Source organism: Carettochelys insculpta, chromosome 3 (assembly GCF_033958435.1).
Source record: "Carettochelys insculpta isolate YL-2023 chromosome 3, ASM3395843v1, whole genome shotgun sequence".
NCBI classification, from domain to species: Eukaryota; Metazoa; Chordata; order Testudines; family Carettochelyidae; genus Carettochelys; species Carettochelys insculpta.
This window is the reverse complement of record NC_134139.1, coordinates 6579346-6603415: the sequence shown is the minus strand read 5'-3', so window position 1 is coordinate 6603415 and position 24070 is coordinate 6579346. Positions and strand designations below refer to the sequence as shown.

Here is a 24070-nt window from a genome sequence, read left to right as displayed (position 1 = left end):
ACCTGCTGCAGATGGTTATAAAATGGAAGCTACAACTATTTGGGCTAACAGAAAAGTTTTGAGCATGAGCTTTCGTGAGCACAGACTCACTTCATCAGATGTCTGTGCTCATGAAAGCTCATGCTCAAAACTTTTCTGTTAGTATGTAAGGTGCCACAGGACCCTTCGTTGCTGTTACAGATCCAGACTAACACGGCTACCCCTCCGATACTTAACTATGTGGGCATATTTGCAGAATGAACGACAAATGAAAAATCAAGACCCTCGTATTCGGCATAATGGACGGTTCTAATAGGTGAGGCAGACGGCAAGGGGAATGGATAGATGATATAGCAGATTGATGCAGAGCTACTCTACAGAAGCTAAGCCACTCTGCACTGGACAGGGAAGCACGGAAGGAAGTAGTGAGAGAGGCATCAAACACCAACGGTTGCTGAGCCCACAGTTATTGATGATGATGATGATGATGATGATGAGTAGGGATGCACTAAATTGAACCGTGGGAGTGTCCACATCTAATGAGGTACGCATCAGTCATGAGAAGTAAGGGAAGTTGACAGGGCCTTCCCATTGGGGTCTCATCAGTAGTTTGACATAAGGTAGGTTGACTCCAGCTATGCAGTTCTTGTAGCTGGAGTTAAGTATGTTAGGTTGAATTTCTTTTAGGCCGCATCTATGCTAGGAAGTACTTTCGAAAAGATCTTCAAAAGAAGGGCCTCCTTCGAAATTCCCCGCGGAGTGCCTACACACAAAGCATGGCCTTTCAAAATTAACTTCAAGAGAATGGAGCCATTCCGTCGAAGTAGGTCCTCCATTCCCATGGTTGGAAGTGTGCCCCGTTTTGAAATACTCTTTCAAAAGAGAGTGTGTAGATGCTCTGCTGACAGCTATTTCGAAAGAGGGAGTCCTACATGGCGCCGATCAGCTGATAGCCAGACACGCCACTCATACTGCAAGTGGAGCTCTATGGCTCCTGCGTCTGCCCACATTTAAAGATGCAGGTTCCCACAAACCCTCATGCAGGGAACTGAGAACATGCTGGTAGCAGGGAGCACACAGTGCTTATCAGCACGCTGCAGCCAGCAATACCTCAGTCACAACCCCTCGTTCCCTGGACCAATGGCCAGCACCCTGGATCCCTGCTCACCCCAGGGGCCCCCCAGGGACAGCAGGGACCCCCCCAGCAGCTATGCCAGGCCCTGAAAAAACAGGCCCCCCTCCTAGATGGAGGCTGAACTCAGGGACGTCCTCTCTTTCTGGGAGGATGAGGAGGTCCTGCACCAGACAGGGTTCCAGCACAGGAACGTAGCCCCCTTCTAGTGGCTCTTAAAAGCACTCACCAGATGGGGCCACCCCACCCGCACCACGGACCAGGTCAGGTCCAAGGTAAAGGAACTGAGGTGGGGGTACTGCAAGGCCTGGGATGCAGCCAGACAGTCAGGGGCAGCGCCCACCAGGTGCCCCTATTTCAAGGAGATGGACCAACTCCTCAGCCTCACAGAGGCAGCACCCCCAGCCACGGTCCTTGACCAGAGCCAGAGATGGAGTCAGAGTTGGGTATGGACAGCGAGAAGTGCCCGGGACCACCAGCCACCACCAGGTCCCAGCAGATGGGCTGGCACCTGGAAACTACCAGCAATGAGGAGGGCTCAAGAGAGGTGGCCCTTGTCATTGATATCCTGTCGGGGCCACCCAACTGGGCCCCCTCCACCTGTGTCTTGCCCAAGTTCCTGGAGGAATCCTCGGGTAGGTGTTATGTGTTCCAGTTGCCCTGGCACCCGGGGGAGGGGAGCTTGGTCCTGCCTGGGGTGGCTGCAGCCCACCCACATGGCCACTGGCCCCAGTCGAGTTACTACCTGGATGGCCATGTGCCCAGGGCCCTGGAGGGGGCTGTGCACGGCACTCAGCACCACCCATCCTGGACAGCACCCCAGGCCGCACAGCCATGGAGGGACCAGGGAATGGGGTCGGACAGAGGCCCGCTCCCACTCCATCCAGGTGGGGAACCCTGGGATCCGCACGTCACAGGGCCCCTGGGACAGTGGAAGGAGGGGTGGGGATGCAGGGGCCATCACATTGGACTAATGGCCCATTCCTCTGTCCCCTTCTGTCTCCACAGCTCCAGCACCTGGGAGAAAGCCAAGCCCCACCATGTGCCCGGGAGCCCCACCATGGAGGGTGACAGGGAGCGGCCCATACCTCAACCAGGGATGGCACTGCCAGGCCCTACGCCGGTGCCACCAGCATAGGGAGGAGGACATGAGGGACCCTGTGCACACCACAGCCCTGCAGGACCTCACAGGCGTGCTGTGGGAGTGGCGGGCCTGGGACAGGATGGCGGCCAACCTGGATGTGCTAACCCAGGCTGCGACTGCCAACCTGGCCTCGCCTGCCACCCCTGCGGAAACCCCTCCTGCACCTGCCCCTCCTGTGTCCTGGCCCCCTTTGCTCAGCCCCTCTTCACCTGGCCCCTCTTCACCCAGTCCCCTGCCAAACTCACCCCGACTAGACCCTCCCCCCAACTTCCTCCTTGCACCAGCCACCCCAACCTCCCCCCCGACACTCGCTGCCCTAATCCCAACCAACCTACCACTGGCCAGCCTCCTCCAGCTGGCACTCCTCCCATGCAGACCCCGGCAAAGCAGTGAACGCTGCAGCCCAGCAACACCCCTACCTCCTTGTGCTCCCAGCCCCAACAGGGACCCTGAGCGCAAGGGTGTAGAGGCTCATGTGGGTGACAGGGATCCTGTCCCTCAACCTCCATTGAGGGTTAAGGCCCCCCACCACAACCCCTGGCCCTTCTGGGGCATTGATGTTCACACCCCCCCCACCCCAGACTGTACATAGTTCCTCCCACCCCCCTGCACATAGTTCCACATATTATGTAGATGCATAGTTTTGTGTTACTTGCAAAGTTAAATTCTTATTTGTGGTTATCCCTGTGTCCTCTGTGTATGTGTGTTGGGAGGTGTGTGTGTGTGTGTGTGTGTGTGTGTGTGTGCAGGTGGTGGGGGGAGTGGGTAGGAGGGTCATTGTGGCTCTTGGGTGAAGGCAGGACCTCCCATACCTACATCCCATCCTGCTGGGCCTGTTGGCATTGGGAGGGGGAGGTGGCTGGTTGCTCATAGCTGTGCCTGGCCTTGGCAGCCCATCCCTGCACAAAGGGCTTGTGCTTCATCTCCACAAGGTTGTGCAGGGTGCAGCATGCCCTGACCAGCATCAGAATGTTGGGGAGGCCCACCTCCAATCTCATTAGGAGGCAGTGGAAGCGCCCCTTGAGGTGGCTGCACACCAACTCCACTGTATTCTGGGGCCCAGTTGAGCTGCTCATTAAAAATATCCTGGGTAGGCTGTATGTGTCCCATGTAGGGCTGCATGAGCCAGGGCTGCAGGGTGTAGGCCACGTTGGCCACAATGCAGGGTGACATCATGGTGTCCCCAACGTGGAGTTCCCACTGGGGGATGTAGGTCCTCTCATCCATCCAGAAGCCAAGCCATGAGTTCTGGAACACTTGGGTATCATGGGCGCAGCTGGACCAGCCCACACATATGTCCATGAACTGGTCCTTTGTGTTGACAAGTGCCTGCAGTACCACAGAGTGGTAGCCCTTGCAATTCACGTAAGCCCTACCACTGGGCTCTGGGGCCAGATGGCAACGTGGATGCCACCCTTTTCCCCGAAGCAGTTGGGGAAGCCCAACTCCTCAAACTCTGTGAAGGTGACATCGAGGTCCCCAGCATGAATGAGCTGTCAGAGTAGGACGTTGTTGATGGCCTGGATGACCTGAGGGGCATGGGGAGAGAACATGCTCTTGAATGTGGATTGGGGAACTGCGTGCCTACCTACCCCATCTCCACTGCCCTGTCCCCACCCCCATCCCCTGTGGGGCATTCCTCCTTGGGACACCTTCACCCTGCCCTCTGCAAGTGCACCGTCCCCTTCCCCATCCTTGCCAGAGGCCAGCGCCCCTGATCCCCGAAGATGCCCCTTGTCAGGGGCCCACTCCCCCCTTCCCCCAGCCTGTGGTGGGAGTGAGACCAAGCATGGCTTACCTCGATAAGGCTGGCCCTGACAGTGGCCTTGCCCACCCAGAACTGTTGGCTGATGGATCGGTGGCTATCTGGGGTGGCCAGTTTCCATAGGGTGATGGCCACCCTTTTTTGTAGAGGAAGCACAGGCCTCATCCGGGTGTTGCAGTGCTGGAGAGCTGAGGCGAGCTGGTGGCACAGCACTAGGAATGTTCACTTGGTCATCCTGAAGTTCTGCAGCCACTGGTCATCACCACAGTCCTCCAGCACCAGCTGGTCCCAGCAGTCCGTGCTTGTGGGGTAGTCCCACAAGTGGTGGATGGCCCAGAGGACTGGATGGGGGTTTTGCACCATGAGGACTGCTTGCAGGATGGTGGCTAGCAGGGTAACCACTTGGAGCTGCTGCAGGACTGCAGCCAGCACTGCGGCCAGTGCGCTGGCCACAGCCTGGATGGGTGGCAGGAATCTGGGGGGGTCTGCTCTATGTCCATGGTGTGCCCTGTGGTGCCTTCTCTGCACGGTCTCCCTCTGCATGCTTGTGGATGGCTAGCCAGACCTCAGCATGTGTAGGGGGAGGGTCTTGGGGATGGGCTCTTTAAAGGAGCGGCTGGCGATAGCCCTGGAAGGGCTTGTCCGCCATGCGACCTTGCTTGTGGCATTTCCTGGCCCTTTGCCTTCAAAAGGGTACCCTGTGACGTGTGAACAGTCTCTTTTGAAAGGCCGATTGGGTCTTTCGAAGGGGTGGGTCAGTCCTTCAATCCATGTTTGTCTGTGTGGATTCTCCATTTCAAAAGGATGTCTTTCAAAATGTGTTTTCTTAAGATGCCCTTTCAAATCTGCATTGTAGTATAGATGTAGCCTTATAGTGTAGACCTGCCTGGAGTGAGAGTCTAGACTAAGAACCGCAGAAGAACAAATATACTGCCATTCTTTAATATGGGAATGGCCAGGAAATGATAGACCAACTTAAATAAATGGAAAGTGACTGGAACAACATATTAAACAATCAACATGTAAGCACTTAGAGGATAATAGAATTTAAGTAATAACAAGCATGCCAAACCAGCCTAATTTCCTTCTTTGACCGGGATACTGGCCTAGTGGATAGGTGGAGTACTGTGGAAGTCTCTTTCTCTCTCTCTCTCTCTGTCACACACACACACACACACACAAAACCCTACTTGGCTTTCTCATAAGCAAACTAGGGAAGTGTGTTCTAGATGGAATTACTGTAAGAAAAGCACACAACTGATTGACAGACCATACTGAAAGACAAGTATCAGAGAGGTAGCCGTGTTAGTCTGTAGCTTTGAGAACAACAAGAAGCACCTTACCTGTCAGATGAAGTGGGTCTTTGCCCATGAAAGCTTATGCTCCAAAATATCTATCAAAACAAAAAAGCAGTCAAGTAGCACTTTAAAGACTAACAAAATAATTTATTAGGTGAGCTTTCGTGGGGCAGACCCACTTCTTCAGACCATAACCGTACCAGAACAGACTCAATATTTAAGGCATAGAGAACCAAAAACAGTAATCAAAGTTGACAAATCAAAAAAAAATTACCAAGGTGAGCAAATCAGAGAGCAGAGGGGCGGGGAAGGGGGAAGTCAAGAATTAGACTAATCCAAGTATGCCAAAGAGCCCCTATAATGTCCCAGAAAATTTGCATCGTGGTTCAAACCACGGAACCGGTTTGTCAAATTTGAATATGAAAGAGAGTTCAGCAGCTTCTCTTTCCAAAGAAAACTGAAAATTCTTCAATATGATGCAAACTCTTAAGTCATTAACAGAATGGCCCACTCCATTAAAATGTAGACTAACTGGTTTGTGGATCAGGAATGTTTTGATGTCTGTTTTGTGCCCATTAACTCTTTGTCTAAGAGAGTTTGAAGTCTGTCCAATATACAAAGCATCTGGGCATTGTTGGCACATGATGGCATATATGTTAGTTAAGGAGCATGAGAATGTGCCCATGATTCTGTGACTAACCTGGTTATGTCCAGTGATGGTATCGCCAGAATGGATATGTGGCCAAGGCTGGCAGTGGGCAAGTTCTAAGACTGGTATTCCTGCTGTATAGACAGTGGCTATTGGTTAGAATCCTCATAAAGTTGGGAGGTTGTCTGTAGGAGAGAACAGGCCTGTCACCAAGGGCCTTCTGGAGTATGGCATCCTGATTAATGATAGGTCTGTTACTATCCAAAATATCTGTTAGTCTATAAAGTGCCACAAGACTTCTTGTTATTCTCCGTACTGAAAGAGTAACTATCAGTTGGTACTGGGAACATGTCTAGTGAAGTCTTACAGTGGGCTGTCCTGGGTCAAATACAGTCAATATTTTTAACAACATGAATAGTGGATTAGGGAGATAGTGCTTATATAACTTATGGCTGACCCCACTCTGGAGGGCGTATTGCTAGTACTTTGGAAGACAAGATTAGAATTCAAAATGACTTTGATAATTTGCAGATTTGATCTGCAGCAACAAGATGAAATGCAATACAGATAAGTGCAGAGTACAACACTCAGGAAAGAAAAATCAAATGCATAATTGCAAAATAGGAAATGACTGGCTAGACAGTAGCAGTGCTAAAAAGGCTCTGAGGGCTGTGCTCTGTCTCAAACTGAATATGAGGAAACAAAGTAATGTGCTTGCAAAAAGGCTACTATCCTTCTGAAGTGTATTAACAGCAGTGTCATATGTAAGACATGGGAAGTAATTGTGCCTCTCTGTTTGCCATTAGTGAGTGCTCAGCTGGAGTACTGTGTCCAGGTCCAGTCTCCACGCTTTAAGAAAGATTAGTAACAGAGAGAAAGCCGTGCTAGTCTATATACTATCAAAACAATAAAGCAGTAAAGCAGCACTTTAAAGACTAACAAAATAATTTATTAGGTGAGCTTTTGTGGGACAGATCCACTTCTTCAGACCAGAGCCAGACCAGAACAGACTCAATATTTAAGGCACAGAGAACCAAAAATAGTAATTGAGGTTGACAAATCAGAAAAGAAATTATCAAGGTGAGCAAATCAGAGAGTAGAGGGGTGTGGGGGTGGAGGTCAAGAATTAGATTAATCCAAGTATGCAAAAGATCCCCTATAATGACCCAAAAAATTCACATCCCGGTTCAAACAATGTGTTGTGTCGAATTTGAATATAAAAGAGAGTTCAGCAGCCTCTCTTTCCAAAGTAGTGTGAAAATTCCTCTTTGGTAACCTGCAAGCTCTTAAGTCATTAACAGAATGGCCCACTCCATTAAAATGTCGGCTGACCAGTTTGTGGATCAGGAGGGTTTTTATGTCTCTTTTGTGCCCATTAACTCTTTGTCTAAGAGTGTTTGAAGTCTGTCCAATATACAAAGCATTTGGGCATTGTTGGCACATGATGGCATAAATGATGTTAGTTGGGGAACATGAGAGTGTGCCCATGATTCTGTGACTAACCTGGTTAGGTCCAGTGATGGTATCCCCAGAATAAATATGTGGACAAAACTGGTAGCGGGCTTTGTTGCAAGGAAAGTCCCAGGACCGGTGTTCCTGTGGTATAGACTGTGGCTGTTGGTGAGAATCCTCATAAGATTGAGAGGCTGTCTGGAGGAGACAACAGGCCTGTCACCTAGGGCCTTCTGGAGTGTGGCATCCTGATTAAGGATAGGTTGAAGGTCTTTAATAATTCGTTGCAGTGGTTTGAAGGGCTGTAGGTAATTACCAGGTGTGTTCTGTTCTTGGCTTTTTTAGTCTTTAAAGTGCTACTTTACTGCCTTTTTGTTTTGATAGTATATATACTAGCACGGCTTTCTCTCTGTTACTAATCAACATGCAAGGCACTACTTTTAGCCGTTTGGAGTGGAGATCCATCAACTACATGAAATAACTCGCCCGGATCCAGACAGACATCATCTTTCTCTCCAAATGCAAGAAAATGGGTAATGTACCCAAGTGACTGACAGTGAAAAACCCATTACAATCAACATACTACACTGACTACAGCAAGGATCTATGCAACATGCTCTCTAAGAAACTGCGGAGCCACTTGATCAAAATTCTTTACAATAAACAAAAGATGATTAAAAATGAACTCTCTGAACTTGAAATTCTCATCAACAATCAGGCATCCATGCAAGACCCCACAGAACAAGGTTTTACTTGTACTAGGCAAGAAATTTATAAAACACACTTCCATTTCCTACAAAAAAGAAAAGAGAATAAATTTTCTACATTACTTCATACCTCAGGATACTACAACTACAATAATGACAGCTCAACTAACAATATTGTTAACCTTTCCCGCTACCAACTCAGCCCAGCAGAAGAGTCTCTCTTATCTCGGGGTCTTTCATTCTGCCCTACTTCCTCCACGAACTTAATACAATTCTGTGGTGACCCTGAAGCCTTCTTTCTCCACCTCCGTCTAAAGGAATTTTTCCAACACAACTACGAACAACAGTCTGACTCTCTTGACCTCCCCCCACCAATACCAAAAGAAGAAGATCTCTATGTGGACTCCTCCTGAGGGTCATAGTGAAAGTCTGGATTTCTATGTACAATGCTTCCGCAACTCTGCTCAGACTGACATTATACGCAAACAATGAGACACAATCTCAACTATGCTGAACGCTATGCTGTCCAGAGACTCAAAAATAACCCAGACATTATAATTAAACCAGCTGACAAAGGGGGTGCTGTTGTCATCATGAATAAGTCAGACTATGAACAGGAGGCAGCCAGACAACACTCCAACACCAAGGCTACGTCTACACTAGCCCAAAACCTCAAAATGGCCTGTTCTGTCCTACAGACAACCTCCCAACGTTATGAGCATTCTCACCAACAGCCACAATCTATACCGCAAGAACACCAGTCCTGGGACTTTTCCTTGCAACAAAGCCTGTTACCAGCTTTGTCCACATATCTTTTCTGGGGATACCATCACTGGACCTAACCAGGTTAGTCACAGAATCACAGGCACATTCTCATGTTCCTCAACTAACATCATATATGCCATCATGTACCAACAATGCCCAGATGCTTTGTATATTGGACAGACTTCAAACTCTCTTAGACGAAGTGTTAATGGGCACAAAACAGACATAAAAACCCTCCTGATCCACAAACTGGTCAGCCGACATTTTAATGGAGTGGGTCATTCTGTTAATGACTTCAGAGTTTGCGTGTTACTATAGAGGAATTTTCACACTACTTTGGAAAGAGAGGCTGCTGAACTCTCTTTCCTATTCAAATTCGACACATTAACACGTGGTTTGAACAGGGATGTGTATTTTCTGGGTCATTATAGGGGCTCTTTTGCAAACTTGGCTTAATCTAATTCTTGACTCACCCCCTCCCCCCACCCCTCTTCTCTCTGATTTGCTCACCTTGATAATTTTTTTTCTGATTTGTCAATCTTGATTACTATTTTTGGTTCTCTATGTCTGAAATATTGAGTCTGTTCTGATATGGCTATGGTCTGAAGAAGTGGGTCTGTCTCATGAAAGCTCACCTAATAAATTATGTTTTTAGTCTTTGAAGTGCTACTTTACTGCTTTTTTGTTTTAAGAAGGATGTTAACAAACTGGAGAGAATGCAGAGGAAAACAGAAATGTTAAAGGTTTAGAAAACATGACCTGCAAGGAAAGGTTATAATAAGCTGAGCATGTTTAGTCTTGAGAAAAGAAGGTGGAGTGGAGATGTGATAGCAGTCTCCAAATATGTTAAGGACTGTTATAAAGAATACAGTGATCAATTATTCATCTGGTCCACTGAAGATGGAACAATTCAATAAGTAAGACACTAAAGCTGCAGTAAAGGAGATTTAAATTAGATATTAGGGAAAATATTTTAATTATAATGCTAGTTCAGCACTGGAATAGGCTCCCAAGGGAATCCCTGTGAGAAGTTTTCAAGTATAGATTACACAAACACCTGTCAGAGATGGTCTCACTTCAGGTGAGGGGGCTGGATTGGATGACCTCTTGAGATCATTTCCACTCCTACATTTCTGACATTCTGTGTGGTTGTGCCATCAACCTTACTCAGGTGCCTTGCTTTATAAGCCACATTTCATAAAGCTGCTATCTGCTGCTAAAATATTAGTAGGTTCAGGAAGAGCTAATATAAATATCAAAATGCGTAATTAGCTGGTACGGCACATGTGCCAATTAGAATGACCCCTCAGTCTAAATAATTTTCTTTCTATTCATATTATTTTTATTCCAGGGGATGGAAATCATAACTGGTGATGCAATTAAGGGGAATTACTTCAGGATACATGTCAATCAGTACAGTATGGTAGAAGCCATTACCTGCTTTTCAAGGGAGCCCTTCCCTGCCTCCAACTACATTTGTTTGTTTGGACAGCATGAGCGGGTCCTTAACAATCTTTGTTCTCGCTGGAAGGAGGGATTGATCAAGGATCTTTACAGGTAAGATGAGAGCAAATTCTGCTTTCTGACTAAAATTACTGTTTCCTTTTATTACAGTATGTATTCTATGCCTAACTATTCTGTTTGCTGCTATGGAATACCTGAAAAACTATGGTTCTTTATGCTCAGAGTCAGAACATTCTGTTTCTCTCTCTAAAATCATTCAGGGAGTTGGCTAAGTAATTTATTGCTGACCAGCAACACAAGTAGTCCAAAGAGAGATCAGATCCTTAAATTTTATGATAGATGAGTGCTAGCCGCTGTGTTAATAAAGTTGCAACCAACTTTTTTTTTAAAAAACCTAATTCTAACACCCCGTAACTTTGGCTTGGAAAATTAATTTAGCCTCAGTGTTACCATACTTAATCTGAAGGCAAAAGAGGATGTTCATGGAAAATTTGGGTGAATTTCATGAAACAGTTTTTAGTCACAGGTCATTGCACTTACTTACACCTTCCCTTCCCTCCCATCGCTTTCAGAGCGCCATGAATCACCTGAGTCACACTTCATCACTGCTCCTCCCCCTCCCTCCCTCCCTTAGCTTGAACACTGTGAATCAGCTGACTTGTAGCATTCAAGCTTGTGGGGTGGGTGGGGGGAAGGAAAGGTGTAGGGACAGAGCATGAATCAGCAGATTCATGGAGCTCCGAAAATGCTGGGAGGGAGGATTGACTAGGTAAGAGCGTGGCTCCAGTGCTGTTGAGCAGAGTTGGGAATTTGGGCAGAAGTATTAATTTGGGTAACAGCTCGCCAGTCTGACCTAAGACTCTCCTGGTTCACCCTAAACTCCAGACTATAGATATTAAGAGTGAAAAGAGCACTGTGTCTGGAGGTAGGACTTGGGATCGCAGCAATCACACATGTATTGTGAACAATATATAGCAGCATGATTGTATTACACTCTGTAGTGCAATTTCACACAATCAAATGCCTGAGATAATGAACACATACAGATTAGACCATCCTGGTTAGTTACCTAACTGCAGTTTGAGCATACAATTACACATATGCCTAGTATAACATCAAGCTCATGCTCTCTCCTGAGAACTAAGGAGTTGAAGGACCAGCCTCACTCTGCAGGTGGTGAGAGAGTATTATAGAAGGGATACGGTTGTAGAATTTCTCTATGAAGCTGATCTGCTTGTGCCAGCTGTGGCAAGGTGTGAGGAAATCCTTTGGGCATGGAATTCCAAGACAGAGCTCAGTTCCAAAATTCTCCTCTTCACTGGTAGGAGATAGTAAACCCTGTTTTGGAAGAAAGGCCTTGTTATTTATGCCTACAGCTTCTTCCATCTCCTTCCAGAGAACTTTTGTTGCTTTTGAAAAAAGTGACTTAATATGAGTGTTTGAAAAATGAGAGGAACAGTGTTTTCAAAGTCTGCAGTGTCATGTCTGCCTTGGCCTGTAGATAGGGTAACTACATTGCCTTGTGGCAAATTTGAGACACCGGCCTCCGGGGATGGGGGCTGCTGCTCCAGGGTGAGGCTCCAGGGATGGGGGCTCTGCAGCCTCCAATGGGGAGGCACCAGGGATGAAGGGGAGTGCAGGATGAGGGCTTCAGAACCCCCTGGTGGTGGGGGGGTGGGTTCCAAAGTCTCCTGGCGGGGAGGGGGAAGGGAATGAAGCTGCCTCCTGGATGTGTGGAAGGCCAGGGAACAAGGCAACTGACCCATGAAGGGTCTCCCTAGCAGTGGGGGATGCTTCCCTAAGCGTAGGGCACCAGGGAAGGAGGCAGAGAATGGTGCAGCTGCCCTTACAGAGGAGTTCCTGTCACAAGAGCTGCGTCTACACGTGCACGCTACTTCGAAGTAGCGGCACCAACTTCGAAATAGCGCCCGTCGCGTCTACACACATCGGGCGCTATTTCGAAGTTAACTTCGACGTTAGGCGGCGAGATGTCGAAGTCGCTAACCTCATGAGGAGATAGGAATAGCGCCCTACTTCGACGTTCAATGTCGAAGTAGGGACCGTGTAGACGATCCGCGTCCCGCAACGTCGAAATTGCCGGGTCCTCCATGGCGGCCATCAGCTGGGGGGTTGAGAGATGCTCTCTCTCCAGCCCCTGCGGGGCTCTATGGTCACCGTGGGCAGCAGCCCTTAGCCCAGGGCTTCTGGCTGCTTCTGCGGCAGCTGGGGATCTATGCTGCAGGCACAGGGTCTGCAACCAGTTGTCAGCTCTGTGGATCTTGTGTTGTTTAGTGCAACTGTGTCTGGGAGGGGCCCTTTAAGGGAGCGGCTTGCTGTTGAGTCCGCCCTGTGACCCTGTCTGCAGCTGTGCCTGGCATCCCTATTTTGATGTGTGCTACTTTGACGTGTAGACGTTCCCTCGCTGCGCCTATTTCGATGTTGGGCTGAGCAACGTCGAAGTTGAACATTGACGTTGCCGGCCCTGGAGGACGTGTAGACGTTATTCATCGAAATAGACTATTTCGATGTCGCAACATCGAAATAAGCTATTTCGATGTTGGCTGCACGTGTAGACGTAGCCAAGGTGTAGAGCTCTGAAGAACAGGGCAGCCACCCAGTGAAGGAGCTACCTGGCAGGAGAGGCTGTCACCCCAAGATACAGGGTGCCAGGGACAATATGCCTTTTTTCTTAAAAAAGTTGGGACACCTGTGATACAAAACTTAAATAAGGGACTGTCCCAGTAAAAATAAGATTGATGATCACCCTACCTATAGACATTCCAGATGTATTTATCTAGTAGTCCTCTGTCAGTGTCAGTGCTTTCAGAGACAGCTTCAGCAAAGGAGCACTGTGCTTCAGTACTTTATTAGAATTGTTTGACTATTTATCAGTAAAAAAGTGGATAAAGGAATACTAGTTCACATATTTTATTTGAACTTTCTAAAAGTCGGTGACAAAGTCCATCACAAGAGTCTAGGAAAGAACCTAAATAGTCATGGAATGAGAGGCACCAAGTACTGTCTTGAAACAGAAACTGCCTAAGAGAAAAAAAAGAAACAGTAGCAGTGGATAGTAAATTTTCACTATGGTAAAGGGTTAACAGTGGGAGTGCCACAAGGTTCCAAACCAGGTCTGGTCTAGTTTAGTATATTTAAAAATGAGTTGGCAAAATTTGCAGAAAAAACAAAATTATTTGGTTAATCAAGAATACAGAAGACCCAAGAGTAACTTCACAGGCACACGGACAAGCGTGTGAATGGGCAGCATAGTGGAAGATGAAATTTAATTACAACAACTTGAAAATAATTAACATCGGAAAGAATAACCTGAACTACGCATACACCTTAATGGGTGTTAAATTAGCTGCTACAACTTGAGAAAAAGGCCAGGGCTTCGCAGAAGACTGTTCACTGAAAAACGTTTACTCAGTGTGCACTAGCAGTTACAAATACCAGCTCTTGGGGTGCATAAGCAATGGGATAAAGCATAATACTGTATATATTACAATGTCAGTACACAAATCAAAGGTGAGTCCTTCCCAGGATAACTGTGTTCAGTTCTAGTCACTCTGTTTCAAACAACATCTGTCAGAAAAGGAGGACTTCCGAGATGGGCAGTGAGAATCGTTAGAGGCATGGGAAAACAAATATGAAGGGTGATTGAAAAGACTGGAACTATGTATCATGGAAAGGAGATGAATAAGAGGGTTAAAGATTTTAAAAAAAACTAAGTATTCAGAAAGTTGATTGGGAACATCTGTTTGCCTTTTCTCCAAACACAAGAACAAAAGAGAATTCAATTAAATTGAAAAGTGGCAAATTCAAAACTGAAAAAGGAAGTATTTCTTCACACAATGCACAATTAGCTCATAGTTATCACTGCCACAAGATAACATTGAAGCCAGAAGCTCAGCAGGATTCAAAAAAGTATTGGGCATTTATTTATTTATTCAATAGTAAGAATTAAACATTTATTTATTTATTTATTTATTTATTCGATAGTAAGAATTAAAATTGAAGCGTTTTGGAAGGGAAGGGCTTTTAACTAACGAACTAATGAGCATTTACAAGCTTAACTCCATTTTAAATGAATATTTTGTTTTTGAAGTTGAGTGGTAATTTCAGTTGTGCTGCCTGTGATAATGGTAACCAGATTCAATTCTTCAGGGCATAAAACTGATTCTCTCTTTCAGGAAATACTTGCCTATTTCAGGGTTACTTGCCTATTAAACTTTAAGGGCTCACTACTGCAAAGGGCAGAATCAGATGAGTTGGACCAATGAACTGATTTGGTATTGCCATCCTGTGGGTACTGAAGTTACCTTCCTAGGGTTACATTTCTACAAGCATTTGGGGCAGTTTCATTTCTGCCAATAGACAGGCTTTTGCCTCTTGCTCAGGCAGTATTTTGTGTTTAGAAAGATGTAAAGATATAAAGGTTTTCCAAGTAGTCTGATACCAGCCCACTTTATTATTAATGTTACTTATGTATTTATTTATATTATTGTAGTGACTATGAGATCTAGTCAAGGACAGGACCCTACTGTGTTAGGCACTGTTGCATGAGAATGCTGGGTGATGTAGCATCATGTATCTTTGGTTAGCTAAGAAACATCCTCCTCTTCAGTTAATGGAGGAAGGGTTTTTTTGGTATTCATTTTTGGGGGACTCTATTACTGTGTCACCTTAAGTACCAAAGTCTTTTGAAAAAGATTTATATTCCGTTAAGGAAAGCCTGGACCTGCATCTTGTCAAGGAACCTTAGATGTGTGGGGTGTGATTTCTTCACCTGAGATTTCTTTTCCATGTAAATATGCTGATGTTTAGTTACTTGGCCGGTCAGTTCTCCCTATTCTGTGCAGGAAGATAGGGTTGAACCAGATGAAAAGAAAACAAAAACAAAAACAAAAAACCCTACAGTCATGTATTACTTGACAGTTTAAGATTTTAATGTTTTTATCAAATGTTTCAATGTTTCTATCCAAGTTCAAAACATTTTTCTCTAAGGAAATCTTTCCTATGTCAATCTGCATAGGGGGTGGTGAAATTTCTGTTTTACTGCTATAACAAAGATTTGTTTTGATTTACAGAAAATATTGATTTTCCTTTAAAGAAAAGGAATGGCACATAGCAAATGTAACGTTAGAGCAAAGAGTGCATTACTAATAGCAGCTAGAGAGTAAGATGCAGAGGGAAAATGAGATCACAATTATAGAGATGGACTGAGATGGCAACATTCCTTACATTTTCACTGCTACTGCTCAGTTAATACATTTTTAGATCTGCCGTGAAAGTAACTCAATAACCTGGTCACAGTTAGTTGTCATCAGGGTTTTTCTTTTCCATTATTTTTGTGTTACAGTGTATGCAGGCAGCTGTGGCCACTTCTTGACTATGAACCACAAATTGTTCCCGACATGTTTGCCTTTGTTGTGGTGCCAGACATGGTGATAGTGTCACTTGCTGTTAGACATGCTAGCAAGGTTCAGATCAGTGGCAGCAAAAAGAAAGATGAATGGTTAGCAATTGTTTTTGACCTTGCCAGAAGAAGCCATTGTTCTTTTTCTTTTCCTCTGCTGCTGTCTAAAGTGCCTATAAAGGTCTACAGCATGGTTTCCCAACCTGGAGGGCGTGAAGAAATTCCAGGGGGGCACAAGGTGACCCAGCCCTCCCCATCATTCCCCCCACCCGAAGAAAGAGCCAGCCTTTGCTTCCGGCTCTCAGCCCCTGCCACTTTACATGAGTGACCTGGCGCAGCTGCTATAAAAAGCAGGCAGCTGGTGAACACCCACGTGGAGCTAGATGCCTCCTGCAAAGATGACTAAGTGTTGGTTGTGGCGGGGAGGTGGGAGAACGGGGTTAGATGTGGGGCTGGGGGTGCCTGGCTCAGTTGAGAGGGTTCGGGATGAGGTAAGAACAGGGGGCTGGTGGTGCCTGGCTTTGTGGGATGGGAAGGGTCGGGCGGTGGCTTGTGGGGCTCGGGCAGTGGCCCTGGCATCGCAGAGTTCAGATGGCTCGGGCTGGCGGCTGGCCCTGGCAGCGCAGGGTGCGGGTGGCTCAGGCTGGCGGGTGGGCAGCTGGCCCCAGAAGCACGGGGCTCAGGTGGCTTTGGCTGACAGGCAGGTGGCTGGCCCCAGCAATGTGGGTGATGGGCAGCTTGGGATGGCAGGCAAGTGGCTGGCCCTGGCAGCGTGGGGCTTGGATGGACGGCTTGAGCAGCGGGCCCACAGCTGGGTTGGGCGGCTGGTAGGTGGGCAGCTGGTCCCGGCAGCAAGGGGCTCAAGCAGCTGGTGAGCAGGCAGGTGGCTGTCCCAGGCGGGTGGGTGCCTGGTCCCGGTGGCATGGGGCTCAGGTGCGCAGCTCTGGTAGCGCAGGTCTCAGGCAGGCAGGCAGGCAGGCAGGCAGGCAGCTGTTGTGGTCAGCTCTGGTGGCTGGCATGAGGTTCAGGTAACTGGGCAGCTGAGGCTGCACCAGGCACCTTCAAGGGGACAAGAAAAACAATCTGTGCTCATTTTTAATTTTAAATAACATTTTCATATCAAGTTTTTGTGCTTATTTTAAATTACAAATTGAATTTTTGTTAAAAGGCGGGTTGGATGATGGTAAAGAAGAGGCCGGGAGGCATGAGGGTTTCTCAAAAATCCAAAGGGGGCCATGATGCCGAAAAGTTTGGGGACCACTGGTCTACAGCAATTTGGAGAAGAAATGAGCATTTGCTTACATGTGTTTTGTTGTCTTTCATTCTCTCATGTTAGACATGGTTTCATATATACCACTCAGCTAAGTTCAGGATTCCTTCTGGTTCCTCTTTGTCACCATCTGCTGAGTCATTCTCTCTCTTTGAAGGATTCAGCAGTATTTGTGGAGATGCTGGGATCCGAAGACAGTCCTATCAGAAGTGACAGTGACTGGCAGAATAACAATTTCAATAGGAACATGTTAGCTAAGGCTTTTTCCATGGGAGGAGGCAACTGACAGGTTCAGCAGAATGTGTAGTAGTGGTAGAAAGGCTACAGCTACCGTTTTGGTCAAACTTATAATTCCTACTTATGAGCTTCCCACAGACATGTTCTGTATGCCAAAATGCACAAATGAACAAATACATGCTGCAGTGAAAGGATGACTCCCTTCTGATTTGCACAGTTTTGGAGTTACTCTATGGGACCCATGAAGAAGAGAGAGAATTCTTACCATGTAATTAAAAAACAAAACAAAGCAGTAAAATGTCTCTATTAGAGCTCTTCAGAACCCCAAATTCCCATTCCATGGGAAATTCCAAAATGTCAAAACTTGAAAATTGTGATTTTTTTCCACACAACAAAGTTCCAAAATTTCATTTAAAAATCAATTTTGTTTTGACCTTATCAAAACGTTTTCTTTTGGTAAGGTCTAAACTGTTCAACCATTAGACACCCTGACCAGCTTGCGCGCTAACCAGCTCCTCAGCAAGTTGGCCAGGGAGCCCAGTCACCAAGCGGGGATCCGGGAAGCCAGCCATGCAGACCACCAACCAGGCAGCTGGGAAGCTGGCAGGCTTGCCTGCTGTCCAGCTCCTGCACAGGTGCTGTTCACCTTGTGGAAGGGCAGGTGCTCTGGCTGCCCACCTTGTTTGTTCATCTGGACATGTCAGCTCCTTGTCTCTCCACCTGCTCAGCAGTTTGCTAGCTGGCCCTCAAGGCAGCCAGCCAGACAGCCAGCAAACTGGGAATCTTGGTTAACTAGGGAACCCAGCAGCCTGCCATGCTGGACAGCTGGACTGCCTGCCTGGCTTCCATTGAAAGTTTTGACAGCATCACCGTGTTTCTGTGGAACGTTCCATTTCCAGTGCATCAGCATTTTCCACAAGAGAATTGTTTCAGCAGAAAATTTTCAGCTATTTCAAAAATTTTTCAAAAAGTTCAACTCGTGCACTTGCTGTTTAACGTACACTTGTATTCAGGCTGTTGGGTGAAATTCAATCACTACCACAGGTTCCAACTGCTAACATCAATTGAATTGGTTTTGCTGTTTTTAAAATTAAGGATTCACTCTGTCTATATCGTATGGATCTTACACTGGGAAGCCCAGGGGAAGGAATGACATAGGGATTGGTGTTTGCCTTCACTAAAGTAAAGGTGCCTTTACTCTGTACCTAAGTATCTCCATCCTCCAGAGACAGCAGTATCTCAGCACTGTTGAATCCTTTGGGGCTGATGGAGACATTATATGAATGCACAAGTAATAACAGGAAGAAGATATTACTGGCCTAGCAATCTCCAGACAGTGTTTCTTGGACCGGCCCCAAAGTACGATGGTTGAAATTTCATATAGGAAAACCTGTGGCTGTGAAATACAGTAACAGTAGCCTACTGCTAAGTAGGAATTATCAGTAAAAGTGTGAGAGAGAGAGAGAGCAAGAGATAGCTATTTCTGAAGCATGGCAAAGGCTCTTGACTGCCATCAGACAACAGCATTGTTTACTTTGTGCTTGCACAGATCACCTCAGCAGCGCCCCCGCCGCTGCACAAACAGGAACTCGCTAATAACCTTTTGAAATAAACCTTCATGAATATCTGGTGTAAACTTCTTTGAGATTTAATTCTTTGTCTTGCATTGTATCTGGAGCCTGCAGTGTGAACAGGTCTTGCCCAAGATTCTTTGTTTGTGCCCATCAAGTACTTACACAAAATCCTTAAGTCCCCTCTCAATCACTCTTTTTCAAGGCAACTTATTCATCACATGAAGTCTAGGCCCATAAGGCCAGGTCCTTCCCCCCTGCACCTCAGACTCTCCCTTTAATAAGCTTTGCTATCTTCATCCACAGTTTGACAAACGCTTGAACACCCTGTGCAAACAACATGACACACAGTACTCCAGATATGGTTGGGGTTAATGAGACATTAATTCATGTGTAGGTCAATGTGTAGGTCATTTCTTTGTAATCACACCCACAAATGGGTAGACCTCCCTCACTTCTAAAGCTCCTGTGTCCTTATCTTCATGCTAGGATCTTGGGATCCCTCTAGAAAGAACACCATAGAAACCACAAACCAGTTGTCAGGGTTGCGAATAAGGATAAGGCACAAAAATGTTATGTGAGGTACAAGGGGTGGATGAAAGCTCCTTGAGTGAACACATTGAGTAGGAGGATTTGGAGCAGTCGGTATCTTACAGGTACCGGACTGGGCAAACAAAGTTACAGTAGACCCTCGATTTGTGTGAGAATTACGTTCCTGGGAAGCCAGCTGTAATTTCAAACTTGTGCAAGTCAAGAGGGGAGGGGCTGGCAGCTCAGACTAGCAGCCACTGCTCCAGCTGGGGGCAGGGGATCCTCCTCTGAAGAGGGAAGAGAGGTGATGGAGCACTTTGCTCCACCAGCTCTGTCCTGGGGTGCCACCACCAGGGGGGCGGGGATCCCCTTGTTAAGGGGGACCCCCCATTAAAGACCTTCACAGGGGGGATAGCCACCCCCCCATGCCATGGCAGTGATTCCCTGGGGCTGGAGCTTCCTGGGGTCCCCCTCTAACTGTGCAAATACAAGCTCCGTGCATGTCAAATGCACATATCCCAGGGGTTCACTGTACCTTATCTTATCCCAGGAGGAGCAAGGCTTACATCTCTAGCAAAAATCTGCAGCTTCAGTTAAGTTATGGCCCAGGGGCCTTGCCTTTCTCTGTGTAACTGTGGATTATCTGGTGGCTGAAACTCCTTCACATCATGAACTAAGCCACATGCTCAAACTGCTTGTTGAGAAACCAAGGGAAGGGCAGTCTGCTGCACCAGGGGAAATGAGGTGTTAGCAGAGAGAACTCAGCTGCTCTTGCCTTCTTTCACTGTAGTCCATTCCTCCCTCTGCAGCCTGACAGGTAAGAGGGTGGTCTGAGGCAACAGAGATGATATAATAAGTGAGAAAAAGATGGAAACAAATTATCTTCGAATACCAAAGTGGCAGGCCTTGCTCATAGGGAGCTGCTACTGTCAGATGAAGGTAGAACAACTGTCTTGCAGGGCAGACCCTGACTATAGAGAGAGCTCTGAGGTGCTAAACTTACTATTTGGTGAGCTGATTACAGAAGTGCAGGTGGACATAGTTACCCAGTAATGTGTTTCCAACTTGGAGAATTCCTTGTGTGTGAAAATGTATAAAAAAAGTCTATGATACACTATTGCCATTTCAAAAAGACGCTGTCTAGCCACAGAAAACACAAGTTAAGAGCTTTTTTGTTCCAGGAAGTACTACTACATCTTAGTAACCCTTTTTATTTTTTTGAAAAACTTGAAATATCTTAATCTTCTATAAAGTCAAAGGCAGCATTGTTGACTTGTTGCAGAAGGTGAATGTGTAATAAAAGAGGAGTGTAATTTGTGGTATTAATGAATTCAATTTCCCAATCTGTACATGTACCAATGAATTCCTGCCTGCTATCACTGGCTGTGTCTACACATGCCCCAAACTTCGAAATGGCCATGCAAATGGCCATTTCGAAGTTTACTAATGAAGCGCTGAAATGCATATTCAGCGCTTCATTAGCATGCGGGCGGCAGCCGCGCTTCGAAATTGACGCTCCTTGCCGCCGCGCGGTGCGTCCAGACGGGGCTCCTTTTCGAAAGGACGCCGCCTACTTCGAAGTCCCCTTATTCCCATGAGCTCATGGGAATAAGGGGACTTCGAAGTAGGCAGCATCCTTTCGAAAAGGAGCCCCGTCTGGACGCGCCGCGCGGCGGCAAGGAGCGTCAATTTCGAAGCGCGGCTGCCGCCCGCATGCTAATGAAGCGCTGAATATGCATTTCAGCGCTTCATTAGTAAACTTCGAAATGGCCATTTGCATGGCCATTTCGAAGTTTGGGGCACGTGTAGACATAGCCAGTGTGTGAATGAGCAGAAAGTTAGGAGCACAAAGTCTCCATAGTTATTACTATAGTCTCTCAGGTATTTTATAGTACACAACACACACACTCAAATATACGTGTACATTAGAAGAACATCATTAGAGTTGAAAGTCAAGAACTCCAAAATTAGGACATGCCAGAATTAGAGGTCGTTGTGCCCCCTTTTGTATAAGCATTATGATATAGACTTTAAACACATGATCACATACTATTTTGTTGCACAGGACCCTGGGTCAGTCCATGCTCTGGATAGATTGTGTTCCCTTAATGAGCAGCTTTTTGATATTATGTTTTCCCCTCAATGATCATTGTGTGGCTCTGGGTCTCATTTACTTCACACTATTCAAACCTTGCTCTGAAGATAGAATTATTAATTTCCTCATGGGCTTTTCTGTGTCACTCATCACTAGAGTATCTGAGTGCTTCATAAACATTAATTAATTCATTTTCACAAGACCCCAGTGGGGGTGATGGTGGTAGTATTATGCTCAGTGCCAACCCTCTGCCAAATTTTAATGCTCCGACACAAAGCATGGGGGCACTGGAGCTTCTCAAGGAAAGGTTTAACATTGGCAAAACAAATATTTTCCCCTAGACTCATTCTTGGCAATAACTGAACTGTTTTGCCTGAAATTTTCCAAAAAAGTCAATCCCAACAGACATAGAAGAATTAACTCCAAACTTTGAAAGTGTGAAAAAATTGTAAGCAAATGAAAATTGTAAGCAAGTGAAGACAAGATCATACCATGGAAGGAGTTGGGGGGTAATTTTAGTACCCGGTGGTGCTACCAGCTTCACATATAACAAATGATTCTATTTGTGTTCAGTCAATCTGCAACTATCCCTGATATGCCTGTCAGTCACTCATCTTTCCATAGAATACCCTACTTGCCTAAAACTTTTAAAATATCCCATAATATATATACACATCTTTAAAAGCTACCCATCAGAAAGAAAGAAAATATAAAGTGTTATATTTCTGTGGCTCTTGAGAGATTAAGTCTTAAGTCCAGAGGCTTATATCCAAAGAAAAAAATAGTCTGTGTTTTTGAGGAGGATAATAATTTTACATTACTACAAACAGAGAGCATGAGATTCTGATTTGCACCAAGTAAATTACATTTATATCCCACTGTAAGGTCCCTTCACATGGCCAGATTGGGGTAATGGGGTATAAATGAGAAAGTGCTCACAGTCTAATCAGTTACCTTTTTCATACTTACTATAATTTTGCAATATGTGTTTTCCCTCTCTTTTCTTTTTATATGATAACTCTGACTTGGGAAAATCCCTTATTGTAAAGTAAGAATGTCCGAGCTCTGTTTTATTCCCTTTCTGTCTGTGTTCAGATTTTCTTGGCATGATATCCATTGCCAGGAATGGTCACAGTGAAACAGCTGTCACCTGGGAGATGATTTGTCTCTGTGTAACATGCAAATTATCTTTTAAATAATTAGAGACAGCACCTAGCAATGAATTTCCTCACTGCCTTGCATTCAATAAAAAGGCGGATGGTTAACCCTGTGGTACTGGATTTCCTGAACATAATGTGCCAGCGCAGTTTTCAAATTAGCATTAACAACAGGCCCTCAAAATCCTGCTAGGTCTAAGAAGTAGCCTCTTTCTGATGTGTGCATGAAACTGCCACTAATGCTAATAACAGGATAAATCTTGCACTTTGCATCCAGCCAAGACTCCAATTGATTTCAACAGGAGTCCTGCCTGAGTGAGGATTGAGAGTTACACATACGAATCAAGGACAAAATCCCTGCTCCACATTCATACGCAAACAGGAATAAATTTGCTTTGTGCAGGAAACTATGTGGGGTTGTGGTATGTCCATCTTCTAGAACAGGGGCAGGTTCTGGGACTCCAAGTCCAGCCTTTCCATGACCACTCTTCCAACCTAGAGACCGGAAGAGCAGCTGTTGTCCTGCCAAGACCCAGATAGGATTTCCCATCACTAGATCCAAATACTTAGCAATCCAGGATTACAGAACAACCCCACCCCCAACACTTTTTTCCATGCTGGCCTATTCCAAGCAAACGTGAAGCCCACTTCTTCAATGAAGATGGAGAGAGATCTCCTTTGTGCAGCTGCTGCGTTCATACCCATGTCCCTTTCTTGAGCAGGCTTGGCAGTTCTGGATCAGCAAAGAGGACAGATAGAATTCACCCCCAAAAGAACTCTGTTGTGACTCTACCGTCTTCTGAAAATTGTATTCTCTTAAGTTTAGTTGCCATGGAAAACATAAGTGAATTTAAGAGCACAAGAATGGCCATACTGAAAGTGCATCAAGTCCAGTTTCTTGTCTTCCAAGAGCAGCCAGTGCCAGGAGCCCAAGAGGGAATGAAAAGAACAAGTAAATCCTCAAGTGATCCATGCAGTTGTCCTTTCCCAGCTTTTGGCAAATGGTGTTAGGGACACCATCGCTGCCTATCTTGGCTGAAGTCATTGATGGGCCAACCCTCCATGGACAGATTACATTTGTTAAATCTTGAACCTAGCAGCCTCCACAACCCAGAGCTGAGAAAGCTGCCTGGCCTTGCACCCGCAGAAAAATGCTCTGCTTTTCCTAAGGGTCATGACACTCCTCATCCACACTGTGTAGTCTGGATCTGACTGAATCTGACAGTCCATACTGGCTGCTTCTGCACAGGGAGTCATAGAGTCAGTCCCTAGTGTGCACTTGGGAGTTGTGTCAGGGAGGCCCTGTGCATATGTAGTGCCAATGTCCATAAGGCTTGGCTGTTTGCAGGCAGTCTGCGTGACCCTGAAAGGCCTGTGTCAATCAATGTCACTCTCTCAGGCTGACAACTAAGGTTGTTGGAGAGTTGTCAGCCAC

At 46.1% G+C, this 24070-nt stretch overlaps 1 protein-coding gene across 1 annotated transcript in view; it reads left to right on the top strand.

The window, feature by feature from the left end:
• CFAP61 (cilia and flagella associated protein 61) overlaps positions 1–24070 on the top strand; it is a 253647-nt gene that overhangs the window by 208180 nt on the left and 21397 nt on the right. Inside the window, exon 26 of the mRNA XM_074988390.1 lies at positions 10243–10448. Within this exon, the coding sequence (XP_074844491.1) occupies positions 10243–10448 (206 nt within the window). The remainder of the gene's footprint in view (positions 1–10242; positions 10449–24070) is intronic.